Source organism: Cervus elaphus, chromosome 9 (genome assembly GCF_910594005.1).
Source record: "Cervus elaphus chromosome 9, mCerEla1.1, whole genome shotgun sequence".
Taxonomy (NCBI): domain Eukaryota; kingdom Metazoa; phylum Chordata; class Mammalia; order Artiodactyla; family Cervidae; genus Cervus; species Cervus elaphus.
In genome coordinates, this window is record NC_057823.1 from 86,993,444 (window position 1) to 87,012,675 (window position 19,232).

Consider the following 19,232-nt stretch of genomic DNA (forward strand, 5'->3'; position numbering starts at 1 on the left):
GTCATTTGAGCCGCAAAATAAGCTTGTTGATGTTTCCATTTTAACATGAAAAATGGCCAGTTGTTAAAAAAATTTTTTTAATAAATAAAGTTATAAAGAAGAAAATTAAAATCACCCATAATCTACTGAGAGATAGCCACAGTACATAGAAATGTATATTCTGTATCATCCTTAAGCTGCAAGTTTAGTAACATTTTGTTTGTTTCAGTCTTTAGATGAGCTACATGCACTTCTAGCACTTCTGCTTCAATTTTGTTTTAGGTTTTCAATTTTCTTGTAACTTTTCTATTTTAAAATAATTTACATAGTACTTTGAAACATTTTTAAACTTCGATAGATTTCAGTATTACAGATAGAAAGCTTTCTAAAATATATGCAGCTGACATATTCTTTTTAGTAATCTAGTACAATGGATTATTTCTCTAAATGAATTGTTAATTTTGTATAAATTACATAATTATATGTTTTTTTCTAAAGTTGATATAAGTGCTGTAATCAGTACATTTTGTTGAACTTCCTACTAACTTTTTGTTTGTATTTTAAAGGCCAAACTGTTTCCAGATAGTGGTTCAGCACTTTAGTGAAGAACATTACATCTTCTACTTTGCAGGAGAAACTCCAGAACAGGCAGAGGTAAGTTAAATGTTTTTTCAACTACTATAAACCTTTATTCAGTCCATATTTTCTTAACTAGAATAGAAAACTATTGCACTTAAGGTGATAAAAAAGGTGCCTGGAATCTAATCATCTTTTATTTCTAGCAATGAGAACTTTCATGTGTAAAAAAATTTTTGAAAGAAATGCAAAAAAAAACACAGTGAAGGGTTATTGGGAAAATTCCATTTTAAATTGACCTTAAAATACTCTTATGATGTTCGACTCAATTGAGAATGCTCATTTAAAATCTTCTCTGAAGAAAGGTTGTAGATATTCTCAGTATACTCAAAAAGGTAAGTCAGTTAGTTTTGCCAATAAGCGTTGGCTATTCTTCACTGGTTGAACTCTGTATCTAAAAATAGAAATTCAGTCATCACAAGGAAAAATTTGAGGAATTTTTCTATTTTTCTTCTAAGTCTAGATATAATGTTTTCTTTCAGTATTAGCCATTGATCCAGGTGCAGTGCCTTTATTAAAACTTAATAAATTTTAAGTAATGTGAAGAAATGTTTTTAAAGATCTTTTAAAAATACATTGATTTCTCTGAACCACAATATTTCTGGGGTGTTCAGTGGTATTTTGTAGATATATGGCTGTATTTTCTTCTGCTAATACCCTATGGAAGGAACCTGAAAGTAGTTTAGAGGTGAAAGAACGTGACTTCATTGAAAAAAGAAGATAATTTGCCAATTCTGGATATGAGACAGATGCTCTTAAAACTCTGGATCCTGGCTTGGGCTCCTGATTCATAAATTATGAAGATATGTTTGGCTGTAGAATAAACTTGATGAATGAGCCATTGTGTTTTATGGGTCATAATTGCATATCATTTTTCATGTCATGGAAAAAATAGCACAATTGAATACTCATTGAATACTTGTAATACACATAAAACCTTGTTTCATGGGTGAAAAAAGTGAAAGTATTAGTCTGACTCTTTGTGACCCCATGGACGGTAGCCTCCCAGGCCCCTCTGTCCATGGGATTCTCCAGGAACAATACTGGGGTGAGTATTCATTACCTTCTCCAGGGGATCTTCCCAATCCAGGGATCAAACCCAGGTCTCCTGCATTGCAGGCAGATTCTTTACCGTTTGAGCATGGGTATTTATCCCTAATTTGCAAAAATAGTGCTCATAATATCTTGGTAACTTTGACTTTTTTTTTAATCGTTAGAAATTGAGTTAGGAAAGAAACTTAAACTTGAGTATCCTGTCTTTCAGTTATTTTATCATGTTCTGTCTTTCTAGAGATTTGTTACACACCTTGATGACATTTCATTATGTTTTGGGTGTCTCACATAATGTATAAATAGAACATTTTCTTATTTATCTATACTCTTTCCGTATTTCGTGTTTTCATGTACCCCTTAAAGTCCAAAAATGCCACGGTATTCCAAATTTTTGTTACTTTGGTGACCTGTAGGATCTCTGGTTATTGTCTTCTCTTTATAAAAGCTGTGGTAATTGATTTAGTCTAAATTTGCCCATTAAAAGACATACTCTAAACATTGACAGAATTCAGATTCACTGAAGTAGCCAACACATTGAAGACATAATTGAGTGAAGCAATAGTACAGAGCTTACTAGAAACATGTATGCCAGATATTTAATTTATAAACCCAAAATTATTCTCTCTTTTCTCCAGTGTAGTAGGGTATTAAACATTTGAGAATATATCTGTAACTTAGTTTTAATATTAGGCTGCAATATTTTATATCTAACATTAATATTTGAAAGGCTTATAAATCACCCAGATCCCCTTATACGTTTCATGGTCTAAGGTAAAGATTAGAAAACTAGTCATCAAATCAGTCATCACATTATCGGTTGGTTTTGCAGTCAGCGTTCCTTTCACAGAATGTATCAAGTTAAATTCTGCCTTAGGGTGCCTCAAGTTTAACTGCTTAGCTACATGTATATTTATTTTTTGGCTACTAAACAATCACTCATTGACACAAGATTAATTCAGAGATTCTGCAATAATACAGTCAATATTTTGCAGAATTATTATAACTGTCTTGGTCACTCTTTTACTTTGTTGGAGCACAGATATATTTAAAGTGCGGGATACTCTTGAGTGTAGAGAAGGAAAGAACTATTGAATTTTGAGGAAGAACACAAATTGATGACTGGAAACTGCATAAACTATAGTATATTTCTTTGAAATGCTGTTATTCTTTTTTGTAGGATTGGATGAAAGGTCTGCAGGCATTTTGCAACTTAAGGAAAAGTAGTCCAGGGACATCTAATAAACGCCTGCGTCAGGTGAAATTTTATTTTCTTTGATTTGTGATTGTCACAGATTTGTGATTGTGTTTTGCTTAATCACTTTGCTCTTTATTTCTCTGAACTATTTTGGGCAACATTTCAAATACTTCAGATTTCTTAAGAGAGGTTAATTTTTTTCAGGCATTTTAAAGCCATGCTCCCACTTGGCTTCAACAGCAGGAGAAATAGTTATTTCTTTATGAAGAAGAATATTCTTATATCCTTGCTGGGTTGCTGTTTAGTTGCTAAGTTTTGTCTGACTCTTATGACCCCATGAACTGTAGCCCACCAGGCTTTCTGTCCATGAGATTTCCCAGGCAAGAATACTGGAGTGGTTGCCATTTTCTTCTCCAGGAGGTCTTCCTGACCTAGGGATTGAACCCATATCTCCTTCATTGCAGGCAGATTCTTCACTGCCTTGTGTAGGGTACTTAGTCCCGAATGCCATCTGTTGAATACATACCATACCAAGGACTTTTTTCTTCTACTTAAAGTTCCAGTGCCAAGTCAACAACAACAGAAACTATTCTGTTTGGCACTATTACTCTTTTCATTAAAAAAATTATTTTGGCCTGTGTCAAAAAAGAACTAAAAGTGCTCATTGAAAAAATCATCTGACTGAAAGTAGTAATCCTGGTAACTTTAGTGTTTTTTACAGTAATTGCTTTTGAAACCTATTATGTCACTTGCAGGTAGTATCCTATCTTTTTTGAAACCTTAACATGTCCTACATGTTCATTTATAGAGAGTAAAGCTAGGCTTTCTCTTTTTTCTTCTAGGTATGTAAAGAACTGTATACCCTCCGTTTCTTTGTTTTTCTCTTCTAGTTATCCCCAGATAATTGAAAAAGAGTTAAGTAAATTTAACATTCTTGGAGTTTTGAGAAAAGCATAGTACAAAAAGCATAGCTACAGTGACTAAAGTAGCTCTTGTTTTATTAATACTTATGGGAATTTCCAGTAAGCTAGGTCAGTTTAACCAATAAGTGAATAAATGGTTATTTTCAGATGACTCTGTTATGGTCCCTGTAGCCAGAAGTCTGATAATCTCCCCAGGGACATTTATGTGCCAGCTTTTCCACTTGTGCTTTTATACATATCATTTCTAATCTTTACAACAACTTGCAATGTACACTTTATCCTAATATTACATCTGAGGAAGCAGAGGCTCATAGAAATTAACTTGTGCAAGGCCATACAAATAGTAGGTGGCAAGAGGGAGAGAGAACCTGATATTAGAAATTTGGAATCAGAATCTAAATTTTGGCATCAAAACTGAAAAATGGCTGCTTTGGATCTGTATCCTTTTGTGTAAAATGAGAAGGGAGAATCAGTATTTTTTAAATATTTACTAGCTGTGGAACTCTATATAGAAATAAAATCTTCTAGAGGAGCATTATATAGTATGTTAGATTTTGCTTTGGGTGGTGACAGTTATTTACTTAAATTAATGAAGAATCCTCTTCTCAAATTTCCTCTGAATCATCATTTTATAGTAAAAAAGGTGTATTTCATTATTTTTGTAGGACTATAATTGGAATAACAACTTATACAATTATATTTATTTTTTAAGTGAGAATTTGCTGAATGCCTGAATGTTGTATTCTGTGTCACTTAAAAAGGAAAACATAACTGAAAGTCATGTTTCCTGAAAAAGAGGGGGATAAGTCACTACTTTGGGTTTTTATAATTGCCTTTGAAACCTAATGCATACTTCTTGAAATCTTGGGTAATACTTTTTGTGTTTTCTTTAGGTCAGCAGTCTTGTTTTACATATTGAAGAAGCCCATAAACTCCCAGTAAAACATTTTACTAATCCATATTGTAACATCTACCTGAATAGCGTCCAGGTAGCAAAAACTCACGCAAGGGAAGGGCAAAACCCTGTGTGGTCAGAAGAGTTTGTCTTTGAGTAAGTCTTATTTTCTCTTTCATCAGATGAGCTTCTTTCCCAGGATGCATTTTCTTTCCCTTTTTTTTTTCTCTTAACTCTGTATCTAAACCAGTCACAAGGTGCCAGGCTCGGGCATTCTAATAGTACCTGTATTTGTTTTCTGTCTTATCTGTTCACTTTTGTTAGTAAAGTGCTGTGTCTGTGGTTTTTCACCTAGTTATTCATAGTGACAAATCCAAAAGCATTTACTAACATACACATACAAAATATTTATAAGGGTTTCCACAATTTACTTGGGGAAGTTAAGGATGGTAGGCAAAGTGTAATTTGTTTGTCTGTATTCTTGTGTACCAAATGATAAACCTGTTTTGAATCTAGTTTTAAATCTACCACTTTGAATTGGGTTAGTAGCAAAAATAAATAGGGAGCTTATTCAATACTAGAGACAAAGGAATTAGATAGTTTGATGCCAGGACATTTTCTTAATTCTTTTTCTCCCCGTGTGCTTCTTTAGTGATCTTCCTCCTGACATCAACAGATTTGAAATAACTCTTAGTAATAAAACGAAGAAAAGCAAAGATCCTGATATCTGTAAGTTAATTCAGAAATTTCTTTCTAAAGTAAAAGTGTTTTATACACTTTGGAAATTCATAATGAAGTAGAGTCTAAAATGGAAATTATAAAGGTATGTAAGTAGTATAACTTGAGATTGCTTTTTGTACATATGAAAGTATTAATTGTTGAGAAAGAATGTGTCCAAAAAAAGATAAAGACCAAAATGGCTAAATTGTATATACTGTAATCTTAAGCAACCTCAAGATTAAAGTAGTGTCTGTTCACCCTCCTCACCCAATGAATAACAAGAAAAAGAAAACAGTGACAGTGGTCATCTCTCTGTGATGCTTCCTTACCCCTTCTTCCTACTTTTGAGGTTTCTCCTACTCTCCTGTGCTTTGCATGTACATTAAAAAAAGCACTCTATTAAATCTTTTTCTTTAAAACACTGTTCACTTCTAGCCAGTCCTTGTTCTCTGCAGCACACTTTTCCCAGCCTGTTTCTGAAACGGGTGGCAGTGGGATTTAGCAGTTCACACCAGAGTGAATTAGGTTAATCCTTAAATATCTTCTTAAAAATCAGGCTTGGGAAGAAAAAAAAAAAGTGATATATGTTAACAGAATCAAAGCCTGAATTTTTTGCTATATTCTGTAATTTCTGTACTGTTCTAAATGGTTAACATTTTTTAGTGGTTCCCATTAAGGAAATCTAACCCCCTAGTAATGATACAGAACCCTTTCCTGACCTACTCCTCCTCATTCTTAATCTTCTGTATATCCTTCTTTCCAGCTGCGCCAGCCTTCTTATAGCTCTTAAATTATCCATGGATTTAAAAACCATCCATCATACCTTGTATTCAGACTGTGTGCACACTGCCTTTTTTTCTCTACCTTTCTATTTAGTTACACCTCCAGATCCTGTTACAAGTCAGCTTAACGGGTATCTGTTGGAATGGATGTTTAAAACTTCACAGGCTGAGTTACGAATTGTTTGCCCGTACTTCACTAGCACTAACAACTTCACAGCACTTCCCACAGGCGCCATCGTTGGTTTCCTGCCTCCTTGGCTGCACAGGGACCTCATGCCTGTCAGAGACCATGTCTGAATCACGTCTGTACTCCACATCCTTGCCTGTCAGAGAGGCTGGCACCTAGTAGGCATTCAGTAGATGAATGAAGTGAGCATTAAGTGTCAAATTTGTGATACTACTAAAAAGTCCTTTAATGAAAAGCATTTAACACTATAGAGAAGACATAACATTAGGAAAATCTGTGGGACTAATTACAGTGTCATCTTTTGAGACAGTAATCATTTGATGTTTTTCTGTCAAAGTATTTATGCGCTGCCAGTTGAGCCGGTTACAGAAGGGGCACGCCACAGACGAATGGTTTCTGCTCAGCTCCCACATACCCTTGAAAGGTATCGAACCAGGGTCCCTACGGGTCCGAGCACGGTATTCTATGGAAAAGATCATGCCAGAAGAAGAATACAGCGAATTTAAAGAGGTATTTAAGTTATTTACCAGACTATTTACTTTTAAAATCATTAAGAGAAATAGTTAACTTTTAATGAAAGGTCCGTTGAGTTAAATATAGTAATTTCATAGTTTAGTGGCACAGTGACAGAGAAGTTTGAAAAGCCTTGCGGCAGTATGACACTGGTATTAAGTCTATGAATATAAAGGTTACAATCTCATTCTGTTTTTAACACATGTATTCAATAGGACATATTCCTAAATTGAGAATGTATCGAGCCCATCTCTCTCATGTCTCCTGCATTGGCAGGTGGGCTCTTTACCACTGGTGCCACCTGGGAAGCCCATAGAAGAACATATTTTCTTGGTCATCTGAGAATGACCAATGTTGTATACTTTGAACAACCTTTCTCGATGTCTTTTGTAGCTTATACTGCAAAAGGAGCTTCACGTAGTCTACGCTTTATCACATGTATGCGGACAGGACCGAACACTACTGGCTAGCATTCTGCTGAAGATTTTTCTTCATGAAAAGCTTGAATCATTGTTGTTATGTACACTAAATGACAGAGAAATAAGCATGGAAGGTATAGTATGGATGTGTTGGTGTGATACTTTTAAAAACTGGGTTAATGATTCAGTTCAGTCGCTCAGTCGTGTCCAACTCCTTGCAGCCCCATGGACTGCAGCACACCAGGCCTCCCTGTCCACCGCCAACTCCCAGAGTTTACTCAAACTCATGTCCATTGAGTCGGTGATGCCATCCAGTCATCTCATCCTCTGTCATCCCCTTCTCCTCCTGTCTTCAGTCTTTCCCAGCATCAGGGTCTTTTCCAGTGAGTCAGTTCTTCGCAAAAGTGGCCAAACTATTGGAGTTTCAGCTTCAGCATCAGTCCTTTCCATGAATATTCAGGACTGATCTCCTTTAGGATGGACTGGTTGCATCTCCTTGCAGTCCAAGGGACTCCCAAGAGTCTTCTCCAACACCACAGTTCAAAAGCATCAAAGCATCAATTCTTCGGCACTTAGCTTTCTTTTATAATCAAGAATATATATGGACTTTATCTTAAAACATTAAATAATTAAATCATCTTACAAAGGAAGTTACTCAGTGTTTCCTTCATTAAAAAATTAGTTGGAGTGTCAGTTCTGATTCTTATGCTGGCTAATATAGGAAGCAGGGGGTTACTTATATTTAATACAGGTTTCTGTCATGGCAAATTAGTATTAGAAGCAATAAGAGTGACTTCCATGTCCAGATCATTGATTCATAGTGTGTCTAATTATATAGAATAGTTTGGTATGCTTACTGTGTTCTCGTTTATTTTTTTTGCTTATAAATTCACTGCACAAAAGTTGGGTGTCAGCTGTATTTTATTTCTAGCATCTAGATAGATAGGTAGTTTCTAGGCAACTGGACACATTGTACTTTGTAACCATGTAAATACGTAATTCTGTAAATACGTCAGAATAACTCATTTCCAACCAGCACTTTGACTCACACAATTCTTGCTTCTGTGTTCCCCAGGTATTAATAAACTGTAGAATCTAGAACTATTTCCTCCTCCTCATAGAAAATACAAAAATATAAAGTGGCAGTACATATTTTATACTGAGATTATTTTCTTTCAATATTTGTGTTTTCTAGAATTTTATTAGAAGTTACTAATGGCTATATGTTAGACTCCTAAGTCAATCTATACTGGGATTTTATGTTACATGCTTGTTTGGAAATCAACTCGTATTTCCCAGTGTGGGCTCAGTGGGACACAAGGCTGGGTTCTGGTCCTAGTTTTGTCACTGTTTGGCTCTTTAGTCTCAGTGACAAGCCATGTAACTGTCTGAAGCCTTTGTGTGTTTATATGAACATGGCAGTGTGAATCCCTTCTGTTTATGATCTTATGAAGTAATAGAAGTCTTTTGAAGAGTTAAGTTTATAGAAATACAGGACATCATTATATTCAGTAATGCTGCATGCAGATAAATATGCTTAAATGGCTATAACTGGTTAAGGAAAACAATTTCCAATTTGATTCACAATAGTACAGTCCTTTACAAATAATTGTTTAACATTAAATATCTGCGTAGATGAAGCCACTACCCTATTCCGAGCCACAACACTTGCGAGCACCTTGATGGAGCAGTATATGAAAGCCACTGCTACACAATTTGTTCATCACGCTTTGAAAGACTCTATCTTAAAGATAATGGAAAGCAAGCAGTCTTGTGAGGTGAGTAATGTTGTATTTCAGGAAAGAGCATATTTTAATAGGTAATACTTTATAGCTAACTTTAAGGAAAATGTACTAGCTGTCTAAAACTGTTCATTAGAGCAGTTATATCTTTTGTAATACAATTAGAAAAATGCTATGCAAAACAGACTTCAAAAAGATATACTTTTATTTGGGGATTAAAAACTTCAAATGGTGCCAGAAATACATGAAAGTACTTTTGTCATAAAGTATATACTACTTTCCTTAGGGGTTGTTTTTTTTTTTTTTTTTTGGGTGGCAGGGAGCAGGGTAGTAGGAACATCAGAGGTATTCCCTTACAAGCAAATAAAAACATCCTTTTAGGATTAATTATTAAAGGCTTCAGGCTTCCCTGGTGGCTCAGATGGTAAAGAATCTGCCTGCAATGCAGGAGACCTGGGTTTGATCCCAGGGTCGGTAATGTAAACTCATAACAAACCATTAAGAAAAAGTAGAATCTTATTTATGTGACTATTTTATCATTTTATTTTGAAGGTAGAGCAACTACAGAACAATAATATTTTTTAGATCTGATACAGAATAAAGGAATTGCTTTTGATAATGTACACTGGGATCAGTCGAGATATTAACTCTGCACTAAATTGTCAATTTTTACTTATTAACTCAAAGAGAACAAATTGATAATATAGTATTGCAGACCTGGGGTTAACACCATAGTTAGCCTAAGTATAAAGGATACAGAAATGCAGCAAGTCTGCAGAAAGTCTCTGGATGTTGAATCCAGGCTAAGGTATTTAGATTCCCATGATACATCTACTCCATTGATTCTAGACAAGAATTCTTACATATCAAAAGTTACTGGAAAGTTCATGATGCTGCCACTGAGGCATCTGGTATTTTATCAGTCATTTAAAAAGTCTTATTCATAAAAACTTTTCTATTTTAATAAGTTTTTTCCTCACATAAATTTAGAATTAAGATAGGTTTTATAATAATATATGGTGATCTTTCTTCCCAATTAAATACTCCAATATATCTATGAATATGTGGCCACTTAAATGGGGTTTTTGTGTTGTAGTTGGGAGTATTATGTTTAAAATAAAGTCTAATACAGTTTTGTGTGCCTGTAAAGTCTATGGTAAAATGTGGTAAATGAATAAAAGAAAATTTTATTGATTAGTATTAACCCAAGGCAGCTGAGAATTGTTGAATAATTATTGCTTGCTCTTCAGTTGAGTAGTTGGGAATTAACAGTAATAAACCCATTAAGAGTTCCATAGAGTAAACTATTGAAATTCCCATTTAGCCCCACCACCACCACCAAAAGACTAATACAGATTGAATGGAAAAATAGAGAACTTTGCAAACAACTGTTTGATTACCTTGATTCATTTGCATTTATTATTGCCAAGATGCGTTTATATTGATTTATTCCTTCTCTTAGTTAAGTCCATCAAAGTTAGAAAAAAATGAAGATGTGAACACTAATTTAGCACACCTATTGAACATACTTTCAGAGCTTGTGGAGAAAATATTCATGGCTTCAGAAATACTTCCACCGTAAGTGGTGAAATTTTAATTTGATAAGAAATTGTATATTGCCTTTTTAAAATCTGTATTTCTAAAAACATGTGTAAGCGTTTCCAATATCCTGATGTTATACTTTGAAAAAAGTAGAGTTTTTAATCTTTACACGATGAATTGTGTTTAAGGAAAAAGTGACTTGAAGAAACCAAAGTGAAATATTTGCATTAAAATAAATCATGTTTTTATACAGCCAGTATGTCTGGTTTATCTAGTAACTTGGGGAATGAATAGAAGCTTATAGTCTCAGATTTGAGATCATGAAACATATGTACCTCTCCCATCTATAGTTGAATATCTTCTTCAGTATGTACACAAGATAATTACTCGGTATCTGCTTAGTGGCTTCCAGTGTTAGTGAATTCACTTATTCAGGCAGAAGTTAACTTACATTAAAATCTGCCTCCATTCTAGTATCTTTTCATTCTTTTCATTAATATAGAAGTAGTCTAAAAATGGTAGGATTTCCTCCATAGTAGATATAAAGAATTGGCTAAATGAATTGACGAAAATCTAAGTTTCCCTTATCCTTTGCTAAATATCATTACTTGTAGCAGAGTACTTCTTTTTGGGAAAAAGGCTAGTTGCATTTAAAAATGTCATGAACTTTAGACTGCAATGAGATCAGTATTTTCACTTGCTTTCTGTATTAAGATGATTGTGTTATTTTGGCAGGACACTGAGGTATATTTATGGGTGTTTACAGAAATCTGTTCAGCACAAGTGGCCTACAAATACCACCATGAGAACAAGAGTTGTTAGGTAAGGCTTATTAATTAATTTGTTATATCATTTTAATAGCCTGCATCAATAGTCAAGTGGATAAGAGTGGAAATGTGAAGACTAACAGTATATAGTACACAATTAAAGACCTTTTTTCTTTGAATTTTATGTCAGGCCCTGTTGAATATTTTCTAAATTCAGATAGCTCCTAAACTTTAACTGTGTGTGTTTTTTTTTTTAATTTACTATGAAATACTTAGCTACCATTTTGCATTTTCTAAAAACCTGAACAATCACTGATAGTCAATTAACTATTTGGGAAGGTCTTTTTTTGTGTTTTTAAATCATACAGAATGAGGTTAAAAGTTATATAACCACAAAAATATGTAGCTAACGTCATACAGTACCCTTCATACACACACATATATATTCATGCATACATGTGTATTGTTGTTGTTTAGTCACTGAGTCATGTCCAACTTTTTGCAAACTGGTGGACTGTAGCCTGCCAGGCTGCTCTCCATGGGATTCTCCAGGCAAGGATACTGGAGTGGGTTGCCATTTCCTTCTCCAGAGGATCTTCCTGGGCCAAGATCTAACTGAGTCTCCTGCGTTGGGAGGCAGAGTCTTCACTGCAGAGCCACCAGGGAAGCCCATATATGTGTATACATAATAGAAAAGGAGAGAAACAGGTAGAAGAGGAGGGAGGGGCAGACTACAGTGAGTTGATGTGTCTCTAGGAAAAGCAATACTTGAACCATACGGATATTGATTAATTGGTTTGTAACTGTCTGTGTCTTGGTGCTCGTCTCCTGCCAGAGTCTGTAGTTCTGAAGCTGTCTCAGTGTGTTAGTTGTGCAATTAGAAGGAATTGCTCTGTCAAGTCATAGCATTTTGTAGCTTATATAGGATGACTTTGGTATTACTGTAACTTCTACAATGAGGAAGAAGATCTGTAGATGTTGAATTTGCTTAAGGTTATATAGATAGTTAGTGGCCAAGGCAGAACTAAAGGCAAAATGTCTAAGACCCAGTCTAAAATCCTTAACATCTGAAAGGTTTTATTAAGCACACCACAACCTATTCAAGACTGTAGGAAAATTATTGCAAAAGCATCAGAGAATTCAGCAGTCTAATGATAATAAAATTTATCATATAGGATATATGCTGCCCATCATGTTACAGACCATTAAAAAAAACAACACACAACTGGGCAACTACTGAAGACACCAGTATCACAGAATTAGTTTTGAAAATGTGCATTAATCCTGTCCCCAACCCATATTTGTAGAGATATCTCATTTTACAGATAAAATCTCTTGATTGCTAATGATATGACAAATATCTAAGAATTGTCGATTTTACATTTTTTGGCTTTAGTAGAGATTGAGAGGAACAGAAAAGAATTATAAGCATATGTTTCAGCACAGTTGTGTGTGATACAAATGAAAACTGGTCTGTAAGTTTCATACAAGTATGTTTGTTAAGCAAACAGCTGGAAGTTCTGCTATGCGGTTTGATATGACAGGGTATTTTAAGGGGCATGGCCTAGGTGGTGACTTCAGCCCCTAGTTAAGCTTTTAAACATACATGTAGATACCTAGTATCCCTCTTATATTTAAAGTTACCTCTAAGAATTCACAGAAAGTAGATCTGCACACTGAAATTCTTGTATGATTTAGTGTGGTTAGGTTATATTTCAGATTCAAAGGGAAAGATAGCAAAATCTTCAAGTAAAACCTAGGCAAATTTCCTCATAAATTAAAAGACATCTAAAGATTTGATATGCTGTCTGAGAATCAACATATTCCAAGATTTCCCAAAATTAGCAAACAACATTGTTGGGAGGTGAATGCTGAGAAGTTGGGTTATTCACTCTAATAGAGAAAAGAGACTGTCAATTACTTTAATTTATAAAAAGAATTTTATCAACTTGGAAATAATGCTTGTCTTTCCAAGGGCAGGTGAGAGGTCAGTTATGAGTGTGGATCCCTCTTTAAGAGTAAATTAGAGAAATATTATCTAAATGAGGACTATACCAGTAACCGAAGGGGGCAGACTAGCAATATACATTTGTAGATGTACTTTGTTCCCAGAGTAAGTAAGATTAGCAGGTAAAATCATATGACAACTGTTGTTAAATGTGCGTTTATAGTAAATTTTGTTTTGCTATTAATATTTTGTAATCTGAGAATTTTTTTTAACTTTAGAAAGCCTAATGTCTTTTCCCCCATTGCCTTAAAGGCTTTTCAACATTATGTTTGTCATTTATTAAGAAGTCACTTTTCACCTAGTACAATGGATTCTTAATTTTTACATAATAATAAGTGAACAAAGTCAGTATAACGGACTTGATTCTAAGAGGAAAGAGAAGTGAGAGAACATCAGTTTTAAGACCTTTATAGAACTATGTATCTATTAAAAAGATTTACTTGTACTCCTACAATATTTTAGAAATTCCTAGTGTTCCTAAGGACACTCCTTCCTCAAAGTAAGTATAAAATGCACTGTTGGCCTGAAATAAACAGTGAATTTTACAGATATAACTTAAATCTTCCCAAAGTAAACCTAAAATTCTAAATGAGATAAGTATATATGTTTAAGAAGCCAAATATATACATATGTTCTTAAAATAGTTTATTATTTTCATAAAGTTGTATATTTGGTCAGCCCTACATTAGTTCAAAGTTCATAGCTCTACAGCTATTAAAATTTTTATTATTTTAATGTAACACATTATAGTAGTTTTCTAAAATAACAAAATTTCCCTCCCATTCAGTGGTTTTGTTTTTCTGCGACTTATCTGTCCTGCCATCCTGAATCCACGGATGTTTAATATCATCTCAGGTAATAAATTTTGAAATTAAAAAAAAGTTTCATACTCTTTAGTGAGGTTATTCATTTTTTCTTTTAAATCTGATTTTTTAATTATTTTCTTCTAAGACTTGGTATAAAAAAGCACCTGACTTGTTTTTGCTATTTTACCTTTTCTTTCAATCTTGCTTTTTTCCCACTACTATCTGAAGCCTGAAATGGCATAAGTAGACACATACCCTTTTCTAGCCTGTCCCTACCTGTGTCTCAGACTCTTAGGACTTGTTCCAGTCTGCAGCACTGGCTTTCTCAGGTCGGGAGAGGAGCTCTCTGTGCTTTCAGCTCATGCTGGACTCTTGTCACTACCACTGCAAGTTGGATTTTAAAATTTTAGCTGCAATTGTAGTAGTACTCTGCAAATCCTTATGAAGGAATCTCTTGAGATTTTCCAGTAGAGATTTCTTGTCATGAACTACATAATGATAATTGAAATTTTAAACTCCAACAAACCAGATTCGGTTTTGCATATTACTAATATGCCCATTATGGACTGACTTTCTGATGTTGTAGTAGACTTTTCAAATAAAGGAAAAGAATGATATTTGTGACTATAAATGTAATCATAAGTGATTATTAGCAGAAGGAATCTGAAGCATTTTTGTCTTAATAATTTGAAGCTTAAAACTGTATTAAACATTTTTGTTAAATTTTACCTTTATAGCCATCATATCTCTGTAAATACTTTGTTGCTGCTAAAATGGTTAAATCTTTGGGTCTATTAAGAATTAAGGGTTTAGAATTCTTTTGGAGAGAGATGTGTTTATCTGAATGTTGGACTCTGAACCCCTAGGTAATATTATTTATTGTTTAGCAGCTTAAGATAAAAAGCATACAATTTAAAATCAGGCAGCCAGATAGACTATCTATAGGCTTTCACTATAAAATAATCACGTTTCAGAGCTTAAAATTAATAGACAAATATTTTTCATTTACAGCCTACTGTCAATAGAGGGCAGTATTTCCTGATTAACCTTTAAAGAAACTTTTTAAAATTAATAAATTATATGTTTTTCTCCTCAAAATAAAGCAGAGATTCCAGACTTTGTTATTGAGCTTTAAAGTGAATTACTTGACTGAGTGGAGGCTGGGAGCAGGAAACTGTTGATACTGCAAATTGACAACTTGGGTGGTTGAAATTCACAATCTGTGAACTGTCCCCAAGGTCCTGTGGAGTGACTGTCTTCGTAGTGATAGAGGTTTGAGGTACTTTGTGACACTATCAGCCAGTTGGGAACTGCTGAGTCTTGTAGTGCCCTTTCCACAAACTACAAGCGCTGATAAGCGTGTTTGGTTTCCCGCCTTTAAATCAAGCTCTTTTGATTCATACAGGTCATACACTTGCCAAAAAACACTGCATTCTGAATGGAAGAATGTTCATATTTTTAACTGTAAAGAAATATTAAAGTGCTAAATTTATAATGGTTTACCTAGAAGTACCTTTGGAGTTGGTGTCATTAGCTGTGCCCAATTCTCTTATAGATTCCCCATCTCCTATTGCTGCAAGAACACTGACATTAGTGGCTAAGTCTGTGCAGAACTTAGCAAATCTTGTGGAATTTGGAGCTAAGGTAAAAACATTTTGATACTTTAAAATGTCATTTTTGAGTGAAACCTCAACACAATAAAACCATAAAATATATGTAAATTTTAAACAGTGGATATTTCATAAGGATAATTTATGATTTTGTTGGTATGTTCACATATTTAATGTTTTTAGATTTTAATAATGGAATTTTAAAAACCACTGTTTTAGCCAGTATAGAAAACTTTTTTCAGTATAATTTCCAGAATAATCAAAGTCTTCCATTTTTAAATATAAAAATCAGTTAACATATTTTAAAATGTACCCCAGTTGATTTGTTATGTATTACATGCTAAACATTCTCTGTAATATTAAAATTTAGATGAGTTTTTAAAGCACCCATATGTGATCCTACTAAGGACAATTGACTGTTAGTATATCACCTGCTTCTGTCATTATTAAACTTCTTGTTGTATCTGAAAATATATAATTATTTTTCTTAATCCTTATTTAATGCCATCATGTAAATGTTAAGTAGTCTTCTACTGGATACTTAGATGCCTTCCAGTTTGTCACTGTACCTTATATCCTTAGAGATATCTACACACACACAAACACACACTTCCTTTCAAACTTGACCAGTTATTTCTTTAAATGAACTTTGGAGCAGAATTACTAAGTAAGAAGAATTTTTGCTCCTCTCAGCCTTGCTGAGCTATTATTACACTTTTATTTTTGACAATCTGATAGGCATGCTACTTTGTGTTTCCTTATTTCATCACTTTTAGACTATATGATTTTTCATGTCTAGGTCCTTATCTCACTTTACTGAATTTAAAAGAGCTTGTGTTAATACTGAACTTGTAACATAGCATGTTTTAGAATAGGTTTAAGACTTTAGAAAGAAGCAGTTTGTAGTCTGACTTAGCTTTTTAATGTATCTGAATTCCAAGGCAGGTTATGAGTACTAATTTTTTATTGCAGTCCTTATCATACTGTATTTTAATTCATTATGTTCTCTGCTAGATTCTAATAACCTCTGGGTACTTGCCAAGTAGTTTCTCAGTCAGTAGTTATTTCTGAATGACCTACATATAAACAGTTTGTTTCTGCTAGACTGTGTATGCTAATTTTTTTTTCATCCAGAATTTGCTAATTCCTTAGAATAGCTGCTTGCTTATATTAGAAGGAAAATAGTCATTTTATGATTAAATTCTTACAAATATGTTCTGGTACTAATAATATGATTTATAAGAATCTTTACTATATGTATGGTTTTTGTTACAGATCAGATGCTTTTCATCCATATAGTAAGACTTGTATTTTTATATTTTTAGGAGCCTTACATGGAAGGTGTCAATCCATTCATCAAAAGTAATAAACATCGCATGATCATGTTTTTAGATGAACTAGGGGTATGTATATAATTTTTTAAGTATTTTGACACCTAAAAGCTTTTCTATCCAGAACTGAAAAAAAAATTCAAAAGCTGCATATTTTTGTCTACCTTCCTAAACAAATTTATTTCATTTGATTATAATTATAATCATTTATTCTTATGATAAGTAGTTTTTACCAAGAATACAGTATTGTGGCTTTTGGATTTCTTGTGTCATTTTTCAGTTTCTGTCTTGTCTTTCATTATCTTCTTAGCTGCCCACCTCACCACTCTGCCAGTCTGTTGCTGCTTTAGCTGCTTTAACAAAGTAGTGGAACTTGAAACAAAGTAAAATCAGTATTCAGTATAACAGGTTGGTAGTAATGTATTGACACTAAGTGACTTTATGAAACTTATCTGAAGATAATTAACACTGATTTCTATATATTAGTTATGTGTTTGTGGCATAGTCCACAGATAATTATAGACCTGAACGGCTCGCATTAACACTTGTAATGTAGCTCTTATATGTGCTAGTGAGTTTGGACAAACTATACCAGTTTAATCATGAAAATCAGTCTGAAAGAGTGTAGGAATTTTAAGTTTGGGTTGCCTTTAATCCATAGTAAAGAGTTAATGCTTGCATAATTTGCCCTCCATATTTTTTTTCCTTAAAAAAAAAAAAACCTCTTCATAGATTTAAAAAACTAGAAAAACCATTTGCTTAGAATAGCAGTAATACTGCACGATGTTTTGTCCTGTGATTGAAGAAAATGAAACCTGATTTTTGTGTGAATATTGAGGTCATAAAATCTATCACGTTGAATTGTAAGATATTATTATGTATTAAATTTTATTTATTGTACCAGTTAGGATCTTTTCAAAAGAGATAATAGTCGTTATTTCTAAACACAGTTTTATGATTCCCTTAAAGAATGTACCTGAACTTCCGGACACTACAGAGCATTCTAGAACTGACCTTTCCCGTGATTTAGCAGCACTGCATGAGATTTGTGTGGCCCATTCAGATGAACTGCGGACGCTCAGTAATGAGCGTGGTGCACAACAGGTAGGTTTTTGCCAGCCTTTGTTAACAATGCTATTTCTTTACATGTAAGCACAATATCAGCATAAGATTCGTTGAGAGGTGATAAATAGCTGAATTAGTCTTACTTTATTAATTATATCAAAATTTTAAGACTCTGAATCAAAATCCACAAAGATCTCAGCAAACAGGAATGATGAGCCCAGATTAAGATTACATATTTTTGATGCCACAAAATGTCAAACCTTGCTTCTAAGTTAATGTGAACTCTACTGAAAAAACGGTGGTGGTTATACCCTTTGTAGTGTGTATGGAAGTGGTAAGTGAGTTAACGCCCAGTCAGTAGTGATGTAGTGTTTTTCTGTCTGCTTCTCTCTCACACACACACACCCCGTGCTTGGCCAGGTAACTTTGCAAACTGTCAAAACACATGAGAATTATGCATGTGTTTTAAGATTGATAAAAACATTTCAAGATCCAGAGATTCTGGAATATGGCCTTAAAAACTAAGCGCTGTCACCAGTGGCCGACATTTGGCAGGGACCTTATAGGAGAGATTAACACATTGAGTTCAGTGATTCTGAGTTCTCCTCAATCTGAGATTCTACAATTCTTGTTTCTTTCCAGTTTAGATAATAGCATGATTCACTTAGGTTCCAATCACTTTAGAAACTTAGGCAGAATATGTACCATAGACCTACTTATATGTCCTTGGCATGTAAATTGCCTTCTTGCTACACTGGAGCTGGGTTTATTATATGGCTTGCCTTAAATACTTAAAAAATATATATATTATTTTTGGGGGGAATTTGGCTCAATTAAGACTTTCTAAGAAAGATAAAGGAGCTGAATGATTTAATTTTAGGCCCAGCGTTGTCATTCTTTTAATGATTATAGCATTCATTAGCCTGTAGCCGGATTGCCCGTATGTGCTCTTACAGGGCTTGAGGTGTGTCGTTTATAATGATAAACCTGTCTTCTGGTAAGATGTTCTATCCTAGAGATTGTTGAGGCCTAAGTAGATATGAGAATGCCCAACAGAAA

At 34.0% G+C, this 19,232-nt stretch overlaps 1 protein-coding gene across 1 annotated transcript in view; it reads left to right on the plus strand.

The window, feature by feature from the left end:
* Nucleotides 1-19,232, plus strand: part of RASA1 (RAS p21 protein activator 1) — a 112,762-nt gene that overhangs the window by 88,504 nt on the left and 5,026 nt on the right. The window contains exons 12-24 of the mRNA XM_043913552.1: nt 546-633; nt 2,846-2,923; nt 4,680-4,837; nt 5,334-5,410; nt 6,708-6,880; nt 7,277-7,436; nt 8,938-9,080; nt 10,507-10,622; nt 11,322-11,408; nt 14,149-14,216; nt 15,723-15,811; nt 17,103-17,180; nt 18,078-18,212. Coding sequence (XP_043769487.1) covers nt 546-633; nt 2,846-2,923; nt 4,680-4,837; nt 5,334-5,410; nt 6,708-6,880; nt 7,277-7,436; nt 8,938-9,080; nt 10,507-10,622; nt 11,322-11,408; nt 14,149-14,216; nt 15,723-15,811; nt 17,103-17,180; nt 18,078-18,212 — 1,450 coding nt within the window. The remainder of the gene's footprint in view (nt 1-545; nt 634-2,845; nt 2,924-4,679; nt 4,838-5,333; nt 5,411-6,707; nt 6,881-7,276; nt 7,437-8,937; nt 9,081-10,506; nt 10,623-11,321; nt 11,409-14,148; nt 14,217-15,722; nt 15,812-17,102; nt 17,181-18,077; nt 18,213-19,232) is intronic.